This window comes from Bos taurus, chromosome 16, assembly GCF_002263795.3.
Source record: "Bos taurus isolate L1 Dominette 01449 registration number 42190680 breed Hereford chromosome 16, ARS-UCD2.0, whole genome shotgun sequence".
NCBI classification, from domain to species: Eukaryota; Metazoa; Chordata; class Mammalia; order Artiodactyla; family Bovidae; genus Bos; species Bos taurus.
In genome coordinates this window covers 13,138,392-13,165,150 of record NC_037343.1, presented here as the reverse complement: position 1 = coordinate 13,165,150, position 26,759 = coordinate 13,138,392, and the positions used below count along the sequence as shown (strand labels likewise).

The 26,759-nt window shown below is 37.0% G+C and overlaps 1 protein-coding gene, 1 long non-coding RNA gene and 1 pseudogene across 3 annotated transcripts in view; 2 read left to right on the top strand and 1 right to left on the bottom strand.

Moving 5' to 3' along the window:
• The window catches only part of LOC107133223 (uncharacterized), a 175,795-nt gene extending 158,331 nt beyond the window's left edge, over positions 1-17,464 (bottom strand). Inside the window, exon 1 of the long non-coding RNA XR_009490820.1 lies at positions 16,521-17,464. This is a non-coding gene — a long non-coding RNA (uncharacterized lncRNA). The remainder of the gene's footprint in view (positions 1-16,520) is intronic.
• Positions 565-3,653, top strand: LOC112441804 (BCL2/adenovirus E1B 19 kDa protein-interacting protein 3-like; annotated as a pseudogene).
• Positions 13,707-26,759, top strand: part of RGS18 (regulator of G protein signaling 18) — a 31,643-nt gene continuing 18,590 nt past the window's right edge. The window contains exons 1-3 of one of the 2 annotated variants that reach the window (NM_001192971.1): positions 13,707-14,008; positions 14,484-14,585; positions 15,594-15,655. In NM_001192971.1, the coding sequence (NP_001179900.1) occupies positions 13,890-14,008; positions 14,484-14,585; positions 15,594-15,655 (283 nt within the window). In that variant the 5' untranslated portion in view covers positions 13,707-13,889. The remainder of the gene's footprint in view (positions 14,009-14,483; positions 14,586-15,593; positions 15,656-26,759) is intronic. The other variant, XM_005216776.5, reaches the window with a different exon arrangement.

Here is a 26,759-nt window from a genome sequence, read left to right as displayed (position 1 = left end):
CATGGGCAAGTGTGAGTTACCCATAGGAGATCCAGGGACTCTGTGGGTGAAGAAATTCCTGGGAGGGTGGAATAAAGTTAGAAAGGATACGAACAATTTATTCTGGAAAAGGCTGTGTAAGCTCTAAGCAACTATAATTCTGCTATTAAAAAGATCCAGCCATGGATATAGAAAACAAACTTATGGTTACCAGGGTATAAGCAGTGACGGTATAAACTGGAAGACTGGGACTAACATATACACATTGCTATACATAAAATAGATAACTTGTAAGAACATGATGTATAGCACAGGGAACTCTATTCAATACTCTGTACTGGACAAATGGAGAAAGAACCTAAAAAAAGAGTGGATATATATAGACATACAACTGATCCACTTTGCTGTACACCTGAAACTAACACAATATTGGAAATCCATTATGCTCCAATAATTTTTAAGATTAAAAAAAAATCCACAGACTCAAGGTTAGAAATGTCCAGTCATTTGATCTATATTTGAATTTGTCTCTCAATGGATTAACCAACAAAGAAAAAACACAGAAGAACCGCCTGTTTTGAAAAAATGAAGGAGCCAGCTCAGAGGGAGGTGAGCAGGTCACTCTGACAGAGCCTCTCAAAATGACAGGGTAATTTCAATCCCAGGTCCAATAGCATTTCGTCAGGAGCCCAAGTATGACAGTGCAGTCCCAGTCAATTGGGCTCTAAAAGCTGAACTTCTACAATCAAACTTAAGAGACTGATAATAAACCAGGAGTCTAGTTTATGTGCTCAAAACCAGGGTGCTTCCTCCCTGTGTCTTCTGTCAGGAACACATCTGTCTCAGCCTCAAGGCAAACAAGGTGCTTAAGAGCCCAAGTTTGCCTGATGCTCACAGAAAAAGTACCAAGAGCATCAGAGGGCCTGAGAGAATATTTTATCTGGTCATAAAAAAAGGCTGATGTACCATCCGTGCTCAAAAACCTAACTTTCCAGTGAGCCAAACACTAAAGTCACTTGAAATACTATTTCTCTCAGTTTCTTGAACTTGGACAAAGTTGGAAGGAAAATGTTACATTTTGATATTTAAATCATGTTTATGAACTTCACGTGAACCATATTGAAACACATTATGAAAAAGTGGTTTAAAATACAAGACACATAATTTACGTGTTATACGGAGTTTTATTTCTGTCCTAAGGATAAAACCTAGTCACCAAGAATTTGAGGGTCTCCTGCTTTCATTAGGAACCCAATAAGCAATACCTTAACTAATTATTGACGCAGGGATTTTTCCACAAACTAACACCTGTGGCCAGTGATTTATGTAGGTGATATTGAAATGTCTCTAGTCAATAATGTTTGGGTAACAAAAGACATACTAATACCTCTCTGGTCAATAATGTGTTAAGCTGGATTTCTGAAGACTGTGTGTTTCTCTCTCTCTCTCTCTCTCTCTCTCTCTCTCTCTCTCTCTCTCTCTCTCTCTCCCACCACCCTCCCCCATACAATGGTATTTTGTTTATAAGTTGTCTTCAATGTTTCAACCAGCACTACACATACCTCATTTCAGCATCTATATTCTAGTATTCAATAACATAAATCAAGCCAACCGCCTTTTTTGACCAATGCTCAGGAAATACAGGTATGAATGCTGCTGGGTTCAACGAGCACAGTAAAACTATAACCAAAGAAGGCGTTCATTGAGGCTGTTTCTCATTGCTTTCACACATTTCCTAAAAATGAGGAGATATTTATCTGGAAGGAAACTCGGAGTCAGAGGTAATTCACTAATAAACATGAGCTTGTTCAGTCAAGACCACAGAGGAAATGTAAACACATTACCCAAACACTGGCTGTCCCTACCTCTCGAAAAAGAGCACTTGTGAGGTGACTCAGGTCTCCAGTCTCAGCGCCCAGCGCTCCCACTCCCACCACAGAGCATCCACTGACCCCACGTCGACCCAGACGATGAACCTGACTCCTGGGCTCCACGTCTCAGAGTGAGACCTACCCTGGTGCCCGAGGAGAGCCTGTGTGGCTTTAAAGATCATGGCATCTGGTCCCATCACTTTATGGGAAATAGATGGGGAAACAATGGAAACAGTGGAAACAGTGTCAGACTTTATTTTTTGGGGCTCCAAAATCACTGCAGATGGTAACTGCAGCCATGAAATTAAAAGACACTTACTGCTTGGAAGGAAAGTTATGACCAACCTTGATAGCATATTCAAAAGCAGAGACATTACTTTGCCAACAAAGGTTCGTCTAGTCAAGGCTATGGTTTTTCCTGTGGTCATGTATGGATGTGAGAGTTGGACTGTGAAGAAGGCTGAGCGCCAAAGAATTGATGCTTCTGAACTGTGGTGTTGGAGAAGACTCTTGAGAGTCCCTTGGACTGCAAGGAGATCCAACCAGTCCATTCTGAAGGAGATCAGCCCTGGGATTTCTTTGGAGGGAATGATGCTGAAGCTGAAACTCCAGTACTTTGGCCACCTCATGCAAAGAGTTGACTCATTGGAAAAGACTCTGATGCTGGGAGGGATTGGGGGCAGGAGGAGAAGGGGACAGAGGATGAGATGGCTGGATGGCATCACTGACCCGGTGGACGTGAGTCCGAGTGAACTCCGGGAGTTGGTGAGGGACAGGGAGGCCTGGCGTGCTGCGATTCATGGGGTCGCGAAGAGTCGGACACGACTGAGCGACTGAAGTGAACTGAACTGAACACTTCGGCAATAGTGGGGACGCCTCTGTGTTGTAGAGTCAGTTTCTGTTTCCAGTGTCAACGTGGAAGAATTACAGCTGGATGCCCAGTGTGTATCTGGACGGAGCAGCCCCAGGAGTTCTCACTGTGACCACCCAACTCGTTCACGGACCACCCCCCCGACCCTCCAAGATAATACCGCAGCTTCCGAAATAGGCCCACATAGTACTGACGAAAAAAAAAAAGCTCTCAGTCAGAGGAAGATTATATGGAGAGAAGAAAAGGTGGAGAAAGAATCTTGAGGAAAAAACTCGTACCTGGTATGGGATTTGTCAAGTTGACCAGAAAACATCCCTTCCCCACTCTGCCCAGTTCCTTTTCAGACACCCGAAGCTCAGGACCCCACTCAACAGGAGGAACGTGGCGTTTTCTCTGCAGTTTCTAAAAGTTTCTCTCCCGTCTTTTCTCTCTCTCTTGTGCTGGCAGTGGGGTAAGGGATCTCTATCTGAAGGCTCCTGACAACAGCTGCCAGCACTTTTTGATAAAAGAACTGGAATCTGGCTTTTTCAATTAGGGGGAATTTATATTGAGGTTTGCAAGGCAGCTTACTGAAGAAGCTACTGTCTTGGTCCTTGGGTGGCTGCACCATTTGTATCTTTTTTTTTTTTTTTTTCGGTAAATGCTGCATTCCTAATTCAGTAAAATAAAAGTAAGAAACACAAAGAAAGAAAGAGTGGTATGAGTGAATATGGACCATTCGGAGTTGGGAGGGAATTTCATTACAAAAACAGTAAAACACTCCAGGACTCAGCATGAAATGTTCATGAAAGTAAAAACAAAATTATGTGGAAATTTCCAACAGAGATGCCTACAACTATAATATATACTTAATCATTACTGGCCTCCCTGATTTAGCCACTCATCTATAGAAAATGGAAACCATGTGAATTAGGAGAAATACCAACTTTTGTAAGTTGATATTTCAATAAAAAATATATTAAACATCAAGATTTTAAGTCTCTGGATTTATTGTCAGTCCCATATATATTCCCATAATGTGAACACATGCTTGTCTTGTTTACCTAATTCTTCATTCAAAAAACCTTGCTGACAACCTATTACCAATGCAGAACATGCCAAGATGGTGCAATGTGGTCCCTGCCCACCAAAAGCTTTTCTTCTTTATAGGAGAAAATCACATGCAACTTCTCATATAAGGAGACAATAGGATATTCTAATTGAAGTTTTTCCAATGTCCTTGCTTTGATCTCCTCCCTTGACTTCAGACTTCCCTAAGTATCCCTGTTCATAGAGTCTGTATTTTAGTTCTTTCATTTATAGTGCACGTTTATTCTACCCAATGGAGAAGGCAATGGCACCCCACTCTAGTACTCTTGCCTGGAAAATCCCATGGACGGAGGACCCTGGTAGGCTGCAGTCCATGGGGTTGCTAAGAGTCAGACACGACTAAACGACTTCACTTTCACTTTTCACTTTCATGCATTGGAGAAGGAAATGGCAACCCACTCCAGTGTTCTTGCCTGGAGAATCCCAGGGACAGGGGAGCCTGGTGGGCTGCCGTCTATGGGGTCACACAGGGTTGGACACGACTGAAGCGACTTAGCAGCAGCATTCTACCCAAGCCGGGAGCTGTGTTGGTGTGGTGCTAAGTGGAGGAGGGGACATTCTAGGATCTTCTAATTAAGTCTCAATCATTTGATGTGCCTGTGTCTTGGAGGCTGGACCTTCACAAGTGTTTTTCCAGTGTTCTTTGCATTCAGGCCCCTACACCTTTCCCTGGCTGCAGCACTACCAAATATACTTCCTTAAAGCCTGGCTCCTAGACACCTGTGTTTTTCCACCCCTCAAGTGAGATAGGAAGGCTGAAGTGAGTTTTGTTCCTTCATCTGGATAAAGTTTAAGAATAGATTTGGCAAAATCTTTTCTACCAGAAAGTAGGTCTTTGATATGGAGAAGGCATTGATCATGATGGATAATGGTTACTGTTTTCTTCCCCCTGCCAAAGACAAGAGGGGAAGAGGGGAATTTTCTTGAACTTTACCATAAAAACGTAGTGGGGTTACTGGAAGGAAAGCCTATAAAATATGGTGTCCCCCTAAGTTTGCAGTTCCCAGGAACTTTTTGCCCTCACACTAGCCTCCACTCAACTTCTGGGAATTCACCAAAATTAACACTTGTGTTATTAGCTTTGACAAATGCACCAGGATTATGTAAGATGTTAATAGTGGCAGAAAATAAGGGAAGAATATATGGCAACTCCCTTATTATTTTTGTAACATTTCTATGAATCTATAATCCTTTCAAATTAAACAGCTTACTAAAAAAGTAAACTTCTGACCAAATTTTAAAACTTCAATATATTATTTGAGTCTTAGAAAAACTAGCAATTAAGTATTAGAAAAGAAAACTTTACAGGACAGCAGGTGGGGAAGGACATCATTGAACTGCATGATAATAAAGCAGAAAATTGTCCTGGGACTAGAGCCTGGAAGAGAGGCAGACTAATGGTAGCTTTTATTCACTTTAAGGTTAAAGCCTTTGTGGGAGAGGAAAAGGAACCTTGCAGTAGTCAAGTCACAACCAAAGAGAGGGATGCTATACATAGAATGTGAGCAGAGCATTTTCCCAGCCCAGAGCTTTTACCCACTTACAGATGAGCCTGGGGAAGGTCTGAGAGTTATAAAAACCAGATCCCAGTTTCAACTCTGCCCGTAATATGCTGACAGTGAACAAGTCATGTTCACTGTCATTTTTCTCATTCTTGATTCTCTTAATTATGGGTTGCATTCATCCACAGCTTTGATTATATTAATTTATAAAGGCAAGTTCTTTAATCCTTTTGAATTTATTGAATTAAGCTTTATATTTGACAATGACATAAAAATTAAAATACATTGCAATATGAAAGGGAAATAAAAATAACTTCAGTCAGCATATAAAACTAAATTCTCATTTTGGCAAGTCCTTGGATATAGTAGGAGGTAATTTATCATACAATTATAATGTGTGTAGCTTTGACCATAGATATTGATAGTTATACCTTTAATTCCTGAAGTATTCATCATACTTGCAAGTATCATTCAGAAGCAGAGGAACTTGTTTGCACTGCACCATGAATGTGCAGTCATCAAAGTCTAGATAATGGGAGAAACTGCATCCCAGTTTTTCAATAGTTAAATTTTAAGGGAAGAAGAGGATTGATGAGGGACGTAGTAAAAGAGACTTAAAACTCATATTAAGCTTAAAAAGGGAAAAGATAAATATCAAAGTATGCTGGGTTATAAAACTAAAAATAAATGAAGTTGTCAGTATGAAATTCAGGGCCATAGTTACTCATGGGGAGACAGAGAACTTGTAATCATGGTCAGACACATGGATGCGGCTTCCAGGTAGCTGGCAAAATATGATTTTTTCTCCTGAGTAGTGGTTCCAAGAGTGTTAACATTTTAATAATCCTTTACAATATACATTTGTTTTGTGCCATTTTCTCCCTTTTTTATTACAGTATGTAATAAAATCTCAGTGTGTTCCTGGCAGAAAGCTGTGTGCTACATTTACAACAATGAATAAGAAAGTTTCCCTATAATCAAAGGCTAGAATCAAGTAGAAAAACAAAATGACAATGGTGACAAAATGAGCAATGGAATCTTCAGTTCTTATCATGAAATTATGTATTAGGTACAGAGAACTCCAGTGGATGGGGTGTTCAATTTTCCCCAGTTAAGTTGTAAGTGGTTTTGAAGGACAGCAAATCCAACATTTCAGCTTAATATTTAAAGGTTAACCACAGTTTTCAAAAGGAATAGAGGATGGAACCATTTAGAAAGAAGGGACCAATTATTTTTTTTTAAGATATTTTTTAACAGGTAAAATCATGACTCATACAAATGTAAATATTAGTATGTATCTAACATTTCATTTAACTCACTAATTAGTGAAGAAATAAGGAAGATGTTACTGGTGGCTCAAAAAAGAATTCAAGACACACACATATTGGTTGGTTATCAGGAATGCTAAAATGATTTACACATAGATATAAAACTAATCAATATCCATTGGAGAAGGAAATGGCAACCCACTCCAGTATTCTTGCCTGGAGAATCCCAGGGACGGGGGAGCCTGGTGGGCTGCCGTCTATGGGGTCGCACAGAGTCAGACACGACTTAGCAGCAGTAGCAGCAGCAGCAACATTTCATTTAACTCACTAATTAGTGAAGAAATAAGGAAGATGTTACTGGTGGCTCAAAAAAGAATTCAAGACACGCACATATTGGTTGGTTATTAGGAATGCTAAAATGATTTACACATAGATACAAAATTAATCAATATCCATAGGGCAGTAATGAAATGCAACTCAACTGGGCTAACCTGCATTTATGTGAAACAGAAGCATGGGTGTTACTATCAGTGTCCAACAATTAACGGAACTGTCAAATACCTCAAAGATAATGAGAAGGGAAGATAACTCCAAAGGGGTAACTGGACAAGTTACTCAGTAATTCTTTTCCCCTTTTCAAAGTCTTTGAATATTTTTACTGACAGCAGAAAGCCTAGGTTTTGGAAAATATCAGGATCCATTGTAAGAATGGCTAGAATACTGTACAGTTGGGGGTTAAAAGGACAGAAGGTTGAAGGGGAGAAGAAAAGACTGAAAAGGTGGACAGGGCTCATATGAAGCTGAGTGGAGCCTTTTATTTTGTATGGAAGTGGGTGGCAAAGAACCAACCTGCTAATGCAGGAGATGCAAGAGACGGGGTTTGACGCCTGGGTGGGGAAGATCCCCTGGAACAGGAAATGGCAACCCATTCCAGTATTCTTTCCTGGAAAATTCCATGGACAGAGGAGCCTGGTGGGCTACAGTCCATGGGGTTGCAAAGAGCTGGACTCAACTTAGTGACTAAACAACAACAAATATGTAAAGCTCTATTATGGGAATTCTTCAGGTTAAAAGGGAATAAGTAGAGACGATCCTGGATGGACTCAGGGGTCATTTCCTCCTCTTCTTCTAGCTCACAAATAATTTAGCATAGCAGTTGTGAGTTAGCTCAGTGGAAGAGGCGTGAACTCTGGCATTTCCACAACTACGATTCTCCCGTTGACACACAGATGCCATCTGTCCTCCTTTCCTATACATATTTTGAGTGAGTGAAGAGAGACTTCACTCTAAGAGTCCTTCTGTGAAATATCTAGTTTGTGTGTGTGTGTGTGCTTAGCCACTTCAGCTGTGTCCAACTCTTTGCGACCCCATGGACTATAGCCCAACAGGCTCCTCTGTCTTTGGGATTTCCTAGGCAAAAATACTGGAGTGGGTTGCCATTTCCTCCTCCAGGGGATCTTCTAGACTGAGGAATCAAACCCATGTCTCCTGTGGCTCCTGCACTGCAGGTGGAATCCCATGGCAGGCATCCTCTTATGTGGAATAACACAAATGTTGAAAATCCTGTATGCTTTGCTGCTTTTCTGTGTTTCCCCAATAAACCCAATGTAATATTTTCACTGTGGATATGTTAGGAATGTTTGTAATTTTTCCCTTTTGCACTAGAGTCAGTCAAGGAATTTGTTTTCAACTTAATTTTGTTTTATGATTATAAGTAGCAGTAATAATATTTTGATTTTCAAATGAGGATAAAAAGAATTTTGGAAGAACTAGTGAGAGCCAGAAGTCACACTGTGTTGCTGGGTTGAAAAATAACCCAGCTGCTCTGATTGAGAGTAGTTCAGGGAGAATTATGGAAAGGTAGATTTGATTAGTTTTGGGGAATGTAAGTTCTTTCAGAGCTCCCTTACCTCATGCTGTGATACAGTTTACTCTCAAAATGGCTAGTAAAGTACCAATAGTGTTTGATTTTGAGTACCTGATTGGTAGTAAAACATGGGTGTCTCCTTGATAACATCAAACAGACTTTTAGGTAGAACTAATTGGGCAATTAGTCCTTTATTTGAGAAGACATATTCGACTGTTTATTTTTCATTTGGTGTACAGTTGAATGAAAGAGACAGTCCTACCCCCCACCTCCACCCCCTTATTTCACGCTCTATCTTTTCCTTAGAGTTTAGCTGTCATGCCTGCAGGTGGGCAGCTGAGTCCAGAGACTGGGTCAAACTCAGATTTGATCTCTACTGTAAGTAGAATATGTCACAGCTATTGGAAGCACATGATGTCTGCTTGTCTCTTTCTGAGATCCTAGCAACCATTGTAATTTAACACCTTATCTAATCGTTTGTTGATGTTTTTAAAAAACTGAGATTTTAGTAGTATTATTTCACTTTTACTTGTTTGTTAGAATTTTTTAATAAAGAAATACTTCCTCTCACTGACTGTCTGATTACCCTGGTAGAGTTAATAAGAAATGTAGGATAACTGCTTAATTTCTCCCTTTATTAACCAGTTTTCAATTTAATGGGTTAATTTCTATAATCCTCTGAAAGTACACAATTCTCTTAAAATATCACTATGCACCCATAGATATAAATAAGTTTGATCTATTTCATCCATTCTAGTTATTAATATTATTGAAATTGAAATGGTCTCATTTTGATTAGTAGAAGACTAGCAAAGTTGGCCCTTGAATAATTTTGACTGACTCCACTAGCCTTTGACAGCTAACTTTCTAATTGATAATAACAAGATTTGCCAGGCTCAGCTTGTACATTTCCTGCCTCAGACCTCAGCAATGTCTCCACTAAACCTAGATTGCTTTTAGTGAGAAGTGACATTTCAAGACCACAATCTGAGTCTCTTTACTAAAGCATTAGTCATTGTATCTAGGTCTTTGCAGTGTAAAGAGGTAGGAAATATTTATAGGTAGGAAAAATATATATCCCAACTCCATGCAATGTAATCAACCGAGTAACAACTTCCTAAACTTATACTGATAAAATCAGACTTCAAGACTAATGAGATTTTAATTAAACTCTTCCTTATTGCATCTGTGTGTCCCTTATTCTGCACTAAAAATTCTTCTCAAGGACACAAAGAATGGTAAATAAAAACATCAACTAATTATTCTTTTTTTTTTAACTTTACATACTTGTATTAGTTTTGCCAAATATCAAAATGAATCCATCACAGGTATACATGTGCTCCATTTTTAAAAGCAGTCTCAGAATGATAATACCAATATTACCATCATGATAATTATTGAAATTAGATAAGCAAAAGCTAAGCTTTCTTAGCTTTAGTTTCTAACAATATAAGAAAACTAATTTCATGTGAAAATAAGCAAAGAAATGTATGAAGTTCCTTGCGAAGTTATACTAAGAAAAGATGAGAATAAGGAACATAATCATATAAATGCACATATTCACAAAAGATAAGTCTGAGCCTCATTTTAGTGGGTCTTAATTTCTCCTTATGGCAAGGGAAAAAAGACAAAGATTCTAACTATCAACTTTCTATATTGAAGTTATAAAACAATAATATTAGGCTGAAAAATAAATGAGAGTATAACAGTTAGTAAAGGGTCATTGAAACTAATATTTATAAAGAATCTGTTTATTGAGAGATTAAAGAAAACTAACTGAAAAACTGTAAGTAATTTTATGAGCAATAATACCAATAATGGAATTCAGTAATGTAACAAGATATATGGGCTTCTCTGGTGACTCAGTGGTAAAGAATCTGCCTGCCAATGCAGAAGACATGGGTTTGAACCCTGGGTGGGGAAGATCCCCTGGAGAAGGAAATGCCAACCCACTCTAGTATTCTCACCTGGGAAATCTCATGGACAGAGGAACCTGGGGGGCTACAGTCCATGGGGTCCCAAAGAGTCAGACACAACTTAGCAACTAAACAATAAGAAGCAGACATACATTTATCACAAAGATGGCCTTAATCATGATAGATTAACTGATATAACACATGTCTTACCATAAACAACTTGAAAACTGGAAAAATATATAATACAACTGTTTTCAGACACTGACAATAGGCAACATAGATATGTGATTTTTAACACAAAACAGATGAAGTGGACCATACAACTTCAACTGCCTTCTTTAAAGACTTCAGTGCAGGGAAGAAATGTAACTCTCATTTAGAGACCAAGTTTACAGGGCTATTCTTTAAATAGAACAAAAAAGTACTATTCCGAGTTGAGGAAATAGTGGTCTACATTCAGTGAACGAAAGAGAGGTGAAATTTGCAAGACTAAGCACTAGAAAGATCTCAAGAAGTTTGTAGCTTTGTACCTTTGAGCCTGGCTGAACACCAAGCAGCTTATATGCAGGATAAAACACTATGGGTATTGACAAAGGATACCAATCATAAGATATAAGTTAATTTTCAGAGCTCACACAGGGCTAAGGGACATTCGAGTACTTAACATCCAGAATAGAAAAGCTTTAATGAACACCCTGAGAATTCATCTGAAATTTAAGAATCCTTGTATCTTAGTAATTAAGGCTATTCTAGGCTCACCATAACAAAGTTTAAATAAAAGTCTTTAAGGACAAACTTGATACTGAGGTAACTGCCAAACCAACACCAACTCTAAAATCATTAAATAAAGACTAACAAAGTCCTGATACTTATTATAAAATTCAAAATGTTCAGCACCAATAAATAATTACTCAACATTTGAAAGAGTGGGAAAATATGCTTTTAGGAGAAAAATCAGTATAAAATCAGACCCAGAACCACAGAGACAAATTTTCAGAAAAGAACTTCAATAAAGGTATATTTTAAATATGTTCAAGTACTTAGAAGAAAAAGAACATAATGAAGAGAAAAATGCAAACTGTAAAAATATCAAATTTCTTGAACTGAGATTTTAAACACTACTGAATAAATCTAACAACAGATTAGAGCACTGAGGAAGAAAAAAAAGGTTGGTGAAAATTTCTATCAAGACCTAGGAAGGAAAAAACATCTGAGGAACAGAAAGAAATGAGGCTGAAAAAACTGAAGAGTTCCTAAGTGACCAGGTGGACAATATCAAGAGGTCAAGCACAGCTGCAATTGGGGTTTCTGAAAGTGGAAGAGAGAGAGAGAAAAAGGAGACTCGATGCCTAAAAGTTTCATTTTGATGAAAAGTATAAACCCATGCTGAATACATCCCAAATAGAATGAATGAACACTGTTCACATCCTAATCAAATTTTTTAAACTCAGAGATTAAAACAAACAAACAAACAATCTGGAAAGTAGTCAGAGAGAAAAAAGAAAAAGAGAAAAGAGAGTAAAAGAGAAAAAAGAGAGTAACAAATGTGATACAAATTACCACTGATTTCTCATCAGGGATAATGGATACCAGGGGACAAAAATGTAACATCTTAAAAGTGCTGACATTTAACAAAATTAAAAAGAAAATCAACAGTCAACCTAGGAACCTACCTTTGGAAAATACTCTTCAAGCTAAAGGATAACTGCACCCCAAAGAATGATTATCAGCTCAGGCCATCATGTAGCATCCACCCTTCTTTTCTTCTGCTTCCACCTGTCTGTATACACCCAGAGGAAGTCCATACATCTCCCAATTCTCTTCGGATCTTCGGACAGGCCTTTGATGTAATTGTGTCTGTTTTTTACAATCTCTGTCTCCATAGTTCTATCAGCCCATGAAGAGCACATCTGACACACAACTTCAGGAAATCTTATGAAAATAGTAAGTTCCTGTCTGTCACTCCTCTGGATATAATAATTCAAATACAGTCTTAGGGACTAGAAGATATCCTTGCTCATCTGCCCTTGACCTCATTCAACTAGAGAACAGAAGACTTCATGATGACAGTGTACCTGCATTATCAACATCTGTTTCCAGCTAGACTTGCCATATGAAATTCCCTCATGTATAATATTTTTAACACTCAATTTGCAGTCAACGTGAACTTAAAATATGCTCAAAGTAAAAGTTATAGAATCAGGTGTGTACATATAAATATATACTAAAACTCCTTAATTTCAATTCTGTAAATGTTTTTACTTCCTGGTTGGTATCCCTAAGAGGGATCCCTGTGAATCCCTAAGAATAGTCCCTAATAATAACTATTTTCTTAAAATCAGTCACTCAAAAGATTGGAAATAAATTTTCTTTTAGATTTGCTAACTTTTTTAAATATATAGAATTTTAGAGTAATTAAAGCATTCACAACTGGATATCAAAGATTTGGAAACACTAAAGCACAAGCTACTGGAGATCAAAGGCTCTGATAATTCCAGATCTCCTCTTCTACTAACCTCTGGGACTTTATAAGAATAAATCACTTACTATATTGCATCCTGGGTTTTTGGTTTCTTGTTTGTTTGCTTTTTAGTGTGAGTTATGGTCGACATTAGCATTTCTGAAGTATTTGGGATTCATGAAACAAAAGAAAATGGAGGCTGAGCAAACATACAGTTGCCATTTCTTTTTTAGTAAGAACATAAACAATCATACACACTGCCGTCTCTAGTTAAAATATTTCATTAAAGACATAAAGAAATTAAAAACATTTCATTAAAGACATTCAAAATAAGTGCTTCACATTAAAAATATATGTAGTTCAAGAAAAAATTGCATATTATCTTTTTTTCCCATTTTCATCATGGACTGGTAAACATTTTATGAATGTCTAAAATCATTCCATGGACCTGTGTTTAAAAATCATTGAATTAAATGCTTCTTAACTGCCCTCTTCTACTATGAAACTCTATGATTTATATTCTTATTTTGATACATTATGTTAAGTAAATGTGATTAATATTACATGATTACATTAAATATAATTTACCTAATTCAATGTAATTAAATTAGGAAAAATACTTTTTTAAGAACAAGGGAAATATCTCCTAATGATTAGTGCAGGACTTTGCCCCGATACATTTTAACGCATACTACACATGTTAAAGACCTTTTCAAAAAGTTCCTGTGGGAAATGACGGTGTCATTTGAGTCTATTAAAGCATCATCTGGTTGCACAAACTAGAAAGAGAAGTGGCACTGTGGTAATACTAGTCTTTATCTTAGAGACCAAGAGGCCTTTTGCAAATTTGTAGTATCATTTCCCTAAACAACTCTAGACTGAATTGTACTTTAGTTCCTCAGTTCTATATTTTTGCAGAGGCAGAAACATAAGCTCTTGATTTTTATTTTAAAGGTTGCTGACGGAATCGAGATAACTTTTTACTACACCATGTATAACAAGGGAGTAGCATTAACAAGTGAAAGATGTAATAAATTAGACATCTCTTCATTTTAGAGAGAGAAGATGGAAACATCATTGGTTTTCTTTTCTCAATTAAGTATGTGCGAACCAAAAGCAAAAACTATTTTCAAGTTAATACACGGTTCAGGAAAAGAAGAAACAAGCAAAGAAGCCAAAATCAGGTAAAAATCATAATTTTAAAAATCAGCATTTTACTTTTAAAAACATGATTGACATTGAATATTTCTTAGCACTTGTTTTTAAAATATCTGGTTGAAAATATATTGATTCTACTGTTACAACTGAAAAAAAAGTATTTATTAGGAGTAAACAATTGTTAAATATAAAGTGTTCTTTTTTTTAAGTCCAACAATTTTAACCACACAGAAGAACCAGTAATAATACTTATTGAAATATAATCTCAAATATTTTATAGTCATGGAGGGAGAAATATATTTCACATACGGTATCTTAATTCCTCCACAAACATAGTATTTAAATAAGACTCTCAATAAGACCACTGTGAGTGTGTCAGGAGTGGAGGTGGGTGAGAAAGGGTGTTCATGTGATTACCAGTCACAAATCTGTTTGACAGTCAGAAAGAGAGATTTTAATTGTCATCCAAATTGTCCTGAAGCTAATGCCTTTTCATTACAGAGCTAAGGAAAAAAGAAATAGGCTAAGTCTTCTGGTACAGAAACCTGTGTTTTACGATGATACTCCCTCCACTAGATCTGGGCAATTGGCCAAAGAAACAAGGTGAATAACTTGTAATTATTTGTGGGGACATTTTGCTGATTCTATCATTAAAGATTTAAGAAAGAGGAAATTAGGGATTCCTATTTTATTGGAAATTATACAGTAATATAAGGAAGGTTAGAGATCTCATTTCAAAAAAAACTAGAAATATTCCATAAAATTAAACTATTTTAATAGCTTGAATTAAATAATCTCATAAAAATTTAAAGATGCTCTTTTAAAATTATATGCCTGTCAATTTTAAATGATATATTTTACTCCTTATAAACTGATGAAATACTCATTAAGAGTGTGCACAATGTCATTGAAAAGTACTATTCATCTCTTTCTTCAGTAATTCAGAAAAAACGCCCTGGGTATAATATAACATAAAACACAAAAAGGGATGTCTTGTCATTTTTAGCCATTTCTTTAGTTTAAAAAGAAAATGGAATAAGCTTATATACTAGGATAATACAAATTTTTCCAAACAGAAAATATGACCAATAAAAGATATAAGACAAATATATTCAATTCTCTCAATTATCATTTCTAAAACATTTATTGCATTAAAAACATTTCATATTTCTTACATCTTTAAAGCTTCATTAGTCAAACTTCCTGTATCTATTTTTTTTTTTAAATTGCTGCATATTGTGGTAAAAGTTTCAAGGAAATTGCAGTTAAAAAAAAAGTTTGACTAAAAGATAACAGTCAGTTTAGGTTCTTCTATACGATGAATTAAGAAAGATAACCGACCTGGTTTCCTTCTCTTTGTTTTTAACTGAAGACATGATTAGTTTTTCTTTTAGAAAATAAAATAACTCAAGAGAGGATAGTGTTAACACATCATCTGATAGGCAAAATCCAAAAGAAGTTTGACTAATACTTTTGATCTTTCATATAATAATCAAAGGAGAAATCATGTGAAATATGACCGAAAAGAGCAATATGATAACATATGTTGCAGCAGATTCATAAATAGACTTCCTGCATGTTCCAGTATAAAACATTTTGTTTCTCAAACAGAGTCTCCCCAGAAGAAGCAATAAAATGGGGTGAATCATTTGACAAACTGCTTTCCCATAAAGGTTAGTGCTATTTTTCCCAAATATTTTATTCTTTAATGGAAAAGTACATGAAATTTGTATGTAACTGTACAAAAACAGGCTGTCACAAAAATTTAGCCTGATTGAAATTGTACAGCAATCTGAGTTTCTGATCCACAAAAATAACTAAATAATGGACTGGTTAACAAATAAACAGTATTTTTTGTTTAAAAATAAAGAGTATTTTTCAAATATATTTATGCTATTAAAAACTACTTTTTGTGGATGAAATATTTCTTGGTGCTGGATGGATAGTTTCATCCAGTTTCATCCACTGGATGAATAAAAATTCTCAGTGTTTATCATTTGTGCATGAGAAACTTGGTTTTATTAAATCCCATACTATCTATGTTATTTTTATTGTTAAGTGATCAAAAAATACTCTTGATGAACATTTTAGAAACCTTCATGAGAAGAGATGTTGTTTAATTTCATAAATATTCACTGGTTGAATCAGTCATCAGAATTTTGCAGAGGAGCTGAAGTTTAGGTGGGCATTTAAGGTGGAGCTTTGTAGATGAGATGGAAAGTAAGGACAAATCCTGAGTTTGTTCAAGTAAGGGTTAAGAACAGGCTGCCAGAATTGCTACTTTTTAAGAGCCAACTTTCCTAAGGCAGCAGGTGAGTAAGCAATTTTTCTCTTACCTTTATTCAGATTTCTTTCAGGTAGGAAAATTGACAGGTTGAGCTAAGTAGGCAATGAGGTTAAAAAAACACAGGGTTTATTGTTTCCTCACGCTAAATCACGCAGAGTCTGCTTAAAAAGCAACGCTTTATCACTGCCAAATAGCCATGGGTTTCGTCTAGTCCACAACTTTTATTTGTACATCCAAGTCCTATTCCTTACCTCATTCTTTGAATGAGTCCCAGCTGACTACTGTTTACAGCACTTGTCAGTCGTTTCCGCATCCGCGGTGTCTACTGGAAGCAGGCGCTCCTATTGCTGGGTCAGCTGGGAGCTCAGTACTTGTAATTCAGCCCCAAGTACTGTGCACTGTTCGCTGAAACCAACGTTGTCTAGGCTGTCTTCATGTCCTGCAGTATTCTCATCCCTAACTGTTCACCCTCTATAAGGTTTTGGCAACTAGTTCATGTTCTCCTGAGTTTACTGACAGAGAATCCTATTTCTGCAGACAATCCCCGAAGACTCTCCCACTTCCAATGAAAATAGATTCTGCCTCTGGATTGTTATATTGAGTCAGAGAAAGAAAAATATAGGTAGAGAAACCAAGGCTTAAGTTTAGGCAAGAATGTCATCAGTGAAGATGGAGAGCCGTGGTAAGAAGGGACGCTTATGCTGAAAAAAGTTAATGTGTTACTCCACCCTCATTTCACTGTAATGCTCTATCACTCCCTATTTGGAGAAAAATAATGTGAACAGCTTAAAGCGTCTGCCTGCATTGCTGGAGACCTGGGTTCAATCCCTGGGTAGGGAAGATCTTCTGGAGAAGGAAATGGCAACCCACTCCAGTATTCTTGCCTGGAGAATCCCATGGAAGGAGGAGCCTGGTGGGCTACAGTCCACGGGGTCGCAAAGAGTTGGATAGGACTGAGCGACTTCACTTTCACTTTCACTTTTCTTCAACTACCCATTTTTCTTCATTCCCAATATCCAGTCACGTCTTGACTTTTGTTAAAATTCTTGCCAAATATATGTCGAACTTGTCTCCCATTCTCATCTCCACGGCGACTGAGTTCAGGTATTTATCTAATTACAGCCTGTGTGAAACTTCCCTTGTAATCCATGCCTCCCAAAACTTACTTCTTTTTCTAATCTCCTACTATTTCCAACACTTGGGCACAACTCAGCCCTTAAGCCTCTTCATTAGTCAGGGAAGGAAAAAAAAAGAAATGGAATTCACTTTTTTTTTTTTTTTTTCCTAATTTGAATGTTTATTGTAAGGAAACTTGACTTTTCATATGTGGATCTCCAAACCCAGCACATCACCTGGTAAATATTAAGTGCTTGAGTTATAGAATGAAATCTGTTGCTAGGAAAAATGTTAGTCCCTGGCTCCTTTAGAGATCTGAGTTCTGGTTCTCTTCTGTAGGGCTTCCCTTGTGACTCAGCTGGTAAAGAATCTTCCTGCAATGTGGGAGACCTGGGTTTGATCCTTGGGTTGGGACGATCCCCTGGAGAATGGAGAGGCTACCCACTCCAGTATTTTGGCCTAGAGAATTCCATGGAGTGTATAGTCTATGGGATCGCAAACAGTCAGACATGACTGAGTGACTTTCACTTCACTTCACTTCTCTCCTGTAACACAATGGTTGTATAACCTTAGTTAAGCTTCCTAATCACTTTTACATTCAGCTTCCTCAACTCTAAATGGAGATAGCAATGTCTTTAGTGCCAATATGAATAAATTTCTCTCAGGATTAAATGATATGTAAGAAGCCAATAGCTGTTTGACACTATTCAAATGTAAATGGTTTCTGTTATTACAAAAAATAATTATCATCTTTTTCTGTAATAATCTTTTTGTGTTTTGCAACCTACTCCAAGCTGTATTAGCATCACTTACAGGGTTAAATTTCAGTGGGAAGAACTATTATTGCTCATGATCAAAGTGATAATTAAATTATATTGGACTTGCAAAAAATTATGTTAATGGTATTCTTTTTATCAGTCCCCCAAATCCAGTTTTTCTAAATTGCAAATCTTATTGTAATATTAAACTGTAAAACTTAAAATAGTCACATAAAAAGTCTCATGGTTGCAATGGTTAAATTCAGCTCATTTCTATTGACTTAACTGTAGGCCAGAAAGACAAAAAAGGAAAGTTCCTATACTCATGCGCACACATACACACACATCAGAACTTCATCAGATTTTATAGGATTTCCCTTTAGTTAAACGTGTCGTTTTCTCAAATTCTGTATGTCATATCTATACAAAGGAAATGGAAATGTATTAAATTAGTCAAATAGGGAGTGAAGTGATAAGTCAAAACAAAATACATGAGAAATTTGAATATTTGACAAAAATGCCTGATCCTAAAACCAAAATAGAATAATTATTGGCATTTTAAGGAATGGAGCCATAGAGTAGATGGTTCTTATGTTAGATTTTAGGGGGTTAATAAAAAATTCACTAGCTGGACAAAAAGAGAAACAGATCATCCAAGCAGAAAGCCAACTCAGGCACGGGGCATTAAACAGTGCATTTTATTTAGTGAACTAGACAGAACATAATTCTTTATTGAGAAACATAATTTGAAAAAGGGTGGCTGAGGATGACAGATAATAGACAAGACTAAACAGAAAGAACATTGTTTTTGCTATGCTCCACAGAAACTAAAGAATCCATGGAGTATTTTGATAATTCCACTATTATATTCAAATTTCATTCCTAAAATGTAACTATAACTCTCTTAAAATTGATAAAAAGCACAAAACATAAAATCCAAGGAAATATAATCAAAGTAGGGACTTTAGTTAATAATAGTGAATCAGTATTTGTTTATTAATTGTAACAAATGTACCTTACCAATATAAGATGTTAATAATAAGAGGGAACTGCAGGTGTGGTGTGAGGTAGCTCTGTCTGAGCTTCCCAACTTTACTGTAAATGTTACCCTAAAAGCAAATGATCATCTGAAAAAAATGGACTCAAACATGTTATATAGTAAATTCAACACAACACAGTCCATAAATAATTTTACTTCTGTTCCTCATGTGTTTCTATGCAGATATTAGTATAATTTTTCCCTGCCTTCCCTGTTGATTGACAGATTTGTCTGAAATGGCAAAATAAATCATAAAAATCTGTAATTTAAGGCTATTCATATATATCAATGATATAGTTTAAGAAAAACAATCAATCAAAAACCAGGATCAGACTATCTGTTGTTCATAATCATCAGTTTCAAATTTAGTCATCAGTCTTCTACTTATTGACTTTATGAAAGTAAATGTTACCAAAATGAACTTAGCAAATCAATAAATTCCAATAAAATTATATACATATATATATTACACTCACACATGTAAGTGTATTTGTATGCATATGTGTATATGGTTCTGCTTAAGACAGTTTTGAAAGTAAAACATTGCTGCTGAATAACATCATGTGCAAAACAATTGGCAAAATGACAATTTTTTAAAACAATTTGTTTTAAAAATGCCTATAGAACTCGCAGTGTTTCATGTAGGCTTTAGAAAATCATTAAATGGAAATTATGTAGATGTGTGCAAGATTTCAACAGGCAGAGGGAAAAGGTTATTTTTAAGTAGAGAAAAAGGCAGGAAAAAGACCAGAGAAATAAGCAATTTGAATGTAACCTAGGAGAGCAAGCAGGTCTCTTTCATTGAGGCAGAGCAGTGAACAGACACATTAGAATTTGTTCAAGTTGTGAACAAATTTCAGAAGAGTTTGCTAGTTAGAAGGCTTACTCTGATGGACAGAAAGGTAGAATTCTATGCATATTTTAAGGACTACATACAAGGCTGTTACAAATGTCAAAGTTAACCTCAAGGTTGAGAAGGCAATGGCACCCCACTCCAGTACTCTTGCCTGGCAAATCCCATGGACGGAGGAGCCTGATGGGCTGCAGTCCATGGGGTTGCGAAGAGTCGGGCATGACTGAGCGACTCCCCTTCACTTTTCACTTTCATGCATTGGAGAAGGAAATGGCAACCCACTCCAGTGTTTTTGCCTGGAGAATCCCAGGGACGGGGGAACCTGGTGGGCTACCATCTATGGGGTCACACAGGGTCGGACACGACTGAAGTGACTTAGCAGCAGCATTTCACTGAATTTCACTGAAAATTCACAGTATTTCACTGAAGTGAAATAGCAGCAAGGGCCATTTTGGAAAGAAAATGGATGAACTTGACTGACTGAATGTGTATAGATGTTGTAAAGTGAAATGGTGAAGAAACAGATGAACAAAAAGGATGAGCCAAAGACCCCTAGATTTTGTTCTGTATTAATAGGAACATAACAGTGCTTTTTATCTATCAGAAGTAGAGGGGGAAAAAAGATTTGGAGAAGGTAACAGGTTAGAGTTTGAACTTTAACTGCTGATAAACTTTATCAGAAGTTTTGCAGGATTTTATAGACATACATCTAGAACATGAAAGAGTGATTGATTATGGAAAGATTTTCTAACCATCTCATATACTTGATACTTAATATTTGAAATAGAAGTTTATTTCTTGTGAAGGGAGTATCTATCAATTTAAAAAGAAAAACCTGTCTGTTTATTTCCTTTTTTCCAGCCACTACAAATAATACCAATTTTTTTAGCCTTTTTATTAACAAGTATTGGCTTGGACTTTTTGCACCCTAAATTGTGATTATACTAAACTTCGTTTTGAGAATAATTCATAACAAGATAAGATAAAAGTAGAATATGTAAATCATTTCACCCCCTTGATTCAAAAATATGAGCTGATTATACTGTGGAAAATACGTGTCACTGACTTTGAGTAAAGGCCACAAGGAAATGCTCACTTCTCCTTTGGGCAAGGAAACGAGCACTTATACTTTTCACCTTGTGGTTTTTCAAGCTGCCCTTCCCAATTTTCAGTTACTGGTGTTCTGCAAGATAAGAGATTCCAGGGTTCTGCAAAGTTACATTTCTGAATCAAGCTGACCTATAACAAACAAGCAGTTACTTGATCTCACCAAAAACAAAAGGTAAAGTCCAGTCTAAATGATAAATGGACCACACAAATAACAACAATATTGCAAAAGTAACCACAACATTCTGTGGCAGGTCACAAGCCAAATATCAAAGGAGAAGCAAGGTAACCTAGTTCTTAGCGTATTACACTGTACTTGGGTTTTCAGCTTCAGTTTCTTGACTTTTTGTTTCATTTGGTTTCTTGGCATCAGAAAAATACTCCAACAGATGCCAGAGTTTCAATTTAGAAGCATGCAATTACAAGCATTTTGTTTGTATGACACACTGAGCCAGCTTCTTCCAGGGTAAATTCTAATCCCAGGTTCTATCAAGCACTTTTGGCAGATGCATCACCACTGCTTCTTCCTGAATAACTCTTTAGTAAGTTATTGCTTCTGTGTGAGAAATGGTTCCATTGTGACCTGACTTCATGCAGCTGCTCTAAGTGCCTAGAGAAACAGGAAATAACCAGTATGCTGGGATAATCCTGCACAACATGGTGTATAATTATTTAAAAAGTCACTTACTTAAAGTTTTAAATAAATGAACTTTCTTCTAATTCATCATTAATTTGTTTCTCTATTTAGTATTTATTCATCCCTATTATGTTCGTATTATGCCAACAAAATCCATTCACTCTTGATTAACTCACCACAAGCACTTATAGCACACAGCGCTTTTCCTAATGTTAATGCTGTGACTTCATTTCCAATGTCTGTGTCAAGCTCAAGACCAAGCAGTGTAACAAAGGGCTCTGGATGATATTTCAAAGCACAGCGGCTGTGCAGAGCTAACACTCATTCGTGTTCTGTGGATTCCTGAAGGACGATATTTAAGTAGCACTTATGTTATTTCTGGAAAACTTCTAAAACAATCTTAAGCAATTTGGTTCCCCAGGTGGTGCAGTGTTAAAGAATCTGCCTGTTAATGCAGGAGACATGGGTGAGATCCCTGGGTGGGGAAGATCCCATGGAGAAGGAAATGGCAACACACTCTAATATTCTTGCTGGGAAAATCCCTTGGCAGAGGAGCTTGGTGGTCTACAGTCCGTGGGTTGCAAAGAGTCAGACATGGCTGAGCACGCGCACGTGCACACACACACACACACACACACACACAAACACCAGAGTTAGTCACCCCTGCAATTTTCCTTCCTTAGTCATTGGTCTATACATGTCTGTCTTGTCTGTTAATCTCCACATTCCTCAACAGTCAAGACTTTGTTGTTTTATGCACTTGAGTGATAAATGTTCTATAACTGTAATCCAAATATACCTAAGTTCAAACCCTTGTACCATCTTTCTCTACCTGTAAGATTCAGGGCAACTTAACTCTCTGAACTTCAGCTTCTTCATCTGTATAAATGGGTAGAACAGGACTTACTCTTAACACAAAATGGATTAAAGAGCTAAATATAAGACCAGAAACTATAAAATTCTTAGAGGAAAATATAGGCAGAACACTCGATGGCATAAATCAAAGCAAGATCTTTTATGACCCATCTCCTAGAATAATGTAAATAAAAACAAAAGTAAACAAATGGGACCTGATTAAACTCAAACCTTTTGCATAGTAAAGGAAACTATAAGCAAGGTGAAAAGACAACCCTCAGAATGGGAGAAAATAATAGCAAATGAAACAACTGACAAAGGATTAATTTCTAAAATATACAAGCAGAGCATACAACTCAATACCAGAAAAACAAACAACCTAATCAAAAAGTGGGAAAAAGACCTAAAGAGACATTTCTCCAGTGAAGACATACAGATGGCTAACAAACACATGAAAAGATGCTCAATGTCACTCTTTATTAGAGAAATGCAAATCAAAACTACAATGAGATATCACCTCACACTGGTCAGAATGGCCATCATCAAAAAGTCTACAAACAAGAAATGCTGCAGAAGGTGTGGAAAAATGAACACTCTTGCACGGTTGGTGGAAATGTAAATTGATACAGCCACTATGGAAGACAGTATGGAGATTCCTTAAAAAACTAGGAAAAAAACCACCATGTGACCCAGCAATCCCACTCCTAGGCATGTACACTGAAAAACCAAAATCAAAAAAGACACATGTATCCCATTTTCATTGCAGAACTATTTACAATAGCTAGAACATGGAAGCCACCTAGATGTCCATTGACAGATCAATGGATAAAGAAATTATACATTTACACAATGGAATATTAATCAGCCATAAAAAGGAATGCCTTTGAGTCAGTTCCAATAAGGTGGATGAACCCACAACCTATTATACAAAATGAAGTAAGTCAGAAACAGAAAGGTTAATATCCTATTCTAGTGCATATATACAGAATCTACAAAAATGGTACTGAAGAATTTATTTACAGGGCAGTAATGGAGAAACGGACATAAAGAATACACTTATGGACGTGGAGAGAGGGGAGGAGAGGGTGAGATGTATGGAAAGAGTAATGTGGAAACTTACATTACAATATGTAAAATAGATAGTCAACGGGAATTTGCTGTATGGCTCAGAAAATTCAAACAGGGGCTCTGTATCAACCTAGAGGGGTGGGATGGGAAGAGAGGTGGGAGGGAGGTTCAAAAGGGAGGGGATAAATGTACACCTAGATAATCACAATGGTGTGATCACTCACCTAGAGCCAGACATCCTGGAATGTGAAGTCAAGTGGGCCTTAGAAAGCATCACTATGAACAAAGCTAGTGGAGGTGATGGAATTCCAGTTGAGCTATTTCAAATCCTGGAAGATGATGCTGTGATATGCCAGCAAATTTGGAAAACTCAACAGTGGCCACAGGACTGGAAAAGGTCAGTTTTCATTCCAATCCCAAAGAAAGGCAATGCCAAAGAATGCTCAAACTACCACACAATTGCACTTATCTCACACACTAGTAAAGTAATGCTCAAAATTCTCCAAGCCAGGCTTCAGCAATACATGAACCGTGAACTTCCAGATGTCCAAGACCATTTTAGAAAAGGCAGAGGAACCAGAGATCAAATTGGCAACATCTGCTGCATCATCGAAAAAGCAAGAGAGTTTCAGAAAAACATCTATTTCTGCTTTATTGACTATGCCAAAGACTTTGACTGTGTGGATCACAATAAACTGTGGAAAATTCTGAAAGAGATGGGAATACCAGACCACCTGACCTGCCTCTTGAGAAATCTGTATGCTGGTCAGGAAGAAACAGTTAGAACTGGACATGGAACAACAGACTGGTTCCAAATAGGAAAAGGAGTACGTCAAGGCTGTATATTGTCACCCTGCTTATTTAACTTCTATGCGGAGTACATCATGAGAAATGCTGGGCTGGAAGAAGCACAAGCTGAAAACAAGATTGCCGGGAGAAGTATCAATAACCTCAGATATGCAGATGACACCACCCTTATGGCAGAAAGTGAAGAGGAACTAAAAAGCCTCTTGATGAAAGTGAAAGTGGCGAGTGAAAAAGTTGGCTTAAAGCTCAACATTCAGAAAATGAAGATCATGGCATCTGGTACCATCACTTCATGGGAAATAGATGGGGAAACAGTGGAAACAGTGTCAGACTTTATTTTTTTGGGCTCCAAAATCATGGCAGATGGTGATTGCAGCCATGAAATTATTATGACCAACCTAGATAGCATATTCAAAGGCAGAGGCATTACTTTGCCAACAAAGGTCCATCTAGTCAAGGCTATGGTTTTTCCAGTAGTCATGTATGGATGTGAGAGTTGGACTGTGAAGAAGGCTGAGCACCAAAGAATTGATGCTTTTGAACTGTGGTGTTGGAGAAGACTCTTGAGAGTCCCTTGGACTGCAAGGAGATCCAACCAGTCCATTCTGAAGGAGATCAGCCCTGGGTGTTCATTGGAAGGAATGATGCTAAAGCTGAAACTCCAGTACTTTGGCCACCTCATGCGAAGAGTTGACTCATTGGAAAAGACTCTGATGCTGGGAGGGATTGGAGGCAGGAGAAGAAGGGGATGACAGAGGATGAGATGGCTGGATGGCATTACCATCTCGATGGACATGAGTCTGAGTGAACTCCGGGAGTTGGTGATGGACAGGGAGGCCTGGCGTGCTGCGATTCATGGGGTCGCAAAGAGTCGGACGTGACTGAGCAACTGAACTGAACTGAACTAATGGCTGATTCATATTTAAGTTTGACAGGAAACAACAAAATTCTGTAAGCAATTATCCTTCAACAAAAAGATAAATAAATTTTAAAAAATTAACGGGAACTTCCCTAATCAAAGGCACACAGCAATGCAGCAATAACTTATAAAAGACTCAAAACTTGCAGCTGCTATAATTAATATCATTGCCTTTTCAGTTTATATTACAGTTTTCAGGTTCATACTAGGTGTTTCACAAATAATTAAGAGATAGATGAAGGAAGTTATTTTTAATGAGTAACACTTTCAGTTGTCTGGCATATGGATGATCCCCTTTAGGTGTCAATATAAAAAACAGTTTATTATGCTTGAGATTTATTAATAAGAAAAGTAATAGCCATTTCCTCCTAAAATTGTCACAATCATTTATCAACTGGCTTTAAGAATAATCCAGTATTTAAAAACTGATTAGTCCATGCTTACATGTGACATATGGATAGAATAAAATGCAAAAAAGTCTTTCCCTTCACTGAGGTCAAAGTACCTTTATTCATAAACCCAATAAAACATATTCTTAGTTGCCTCTCTCCAATCTAGATCTGACCTGGGACAGACCATTCTGTTGTAAGGCATTTTATTTGCTAACTTTGTTTTAATTTCCATTTAAATAGTAACAGAGGAGTGGTTAGGAACAAAAGGGGAAGAAGCAGTGTCTACACCAGGAACACAGAGCAATACTACCCAGTGACAGGCTTTGCAAAATCCAATTGCACTTTTCCACGTAACCACTTTTGCTTTCTTCGAGTTACCTGAACATGTTCTCACAATCATTTTGCTGTCTTTCCTGATAGCTAGTCAAGGGATTCTCCTTGGAAATCTACTTTATAGCAGTCACCAAGCAAATAAGAAATTTCAGAAATCTATTAAAAATGCAAAGAATGTAGATAATTATGAGAGATAAATTAAGAGAGTACATATATTTAGTATTCCATCCAGTAAAAAGTGGATGTTAGTTGGAGGACAAAAGGGCAAGCATTTTAGAAATTTGAAAGAGGAAGGAAGTATGGGTGGTAAGCAGTGGTTTTTGGTTACATTAAAAATCCATCAAGGGGAATTCTCAATATTTTTTTTTCAAGTTCTGGCCAAAAGCTGGGGCATGACTAAGTAATTGTCTAAAGTTTGGGTCGAGCCAATTGGTCTACAGAGGGTTATGTATGTTGTGGTTTTGCTTTCACACACCTAACATTGCCAATATTCTGTTGCAGTTTTTATTTAGGGGTTGAAAGGCCTGTTGTGCCTTAGTCTCTCTAGGATCATTAGAGAAGAAGGGGGAAAAGGGACAGAAAGTAAAACCAGAGACTGTGAAACAA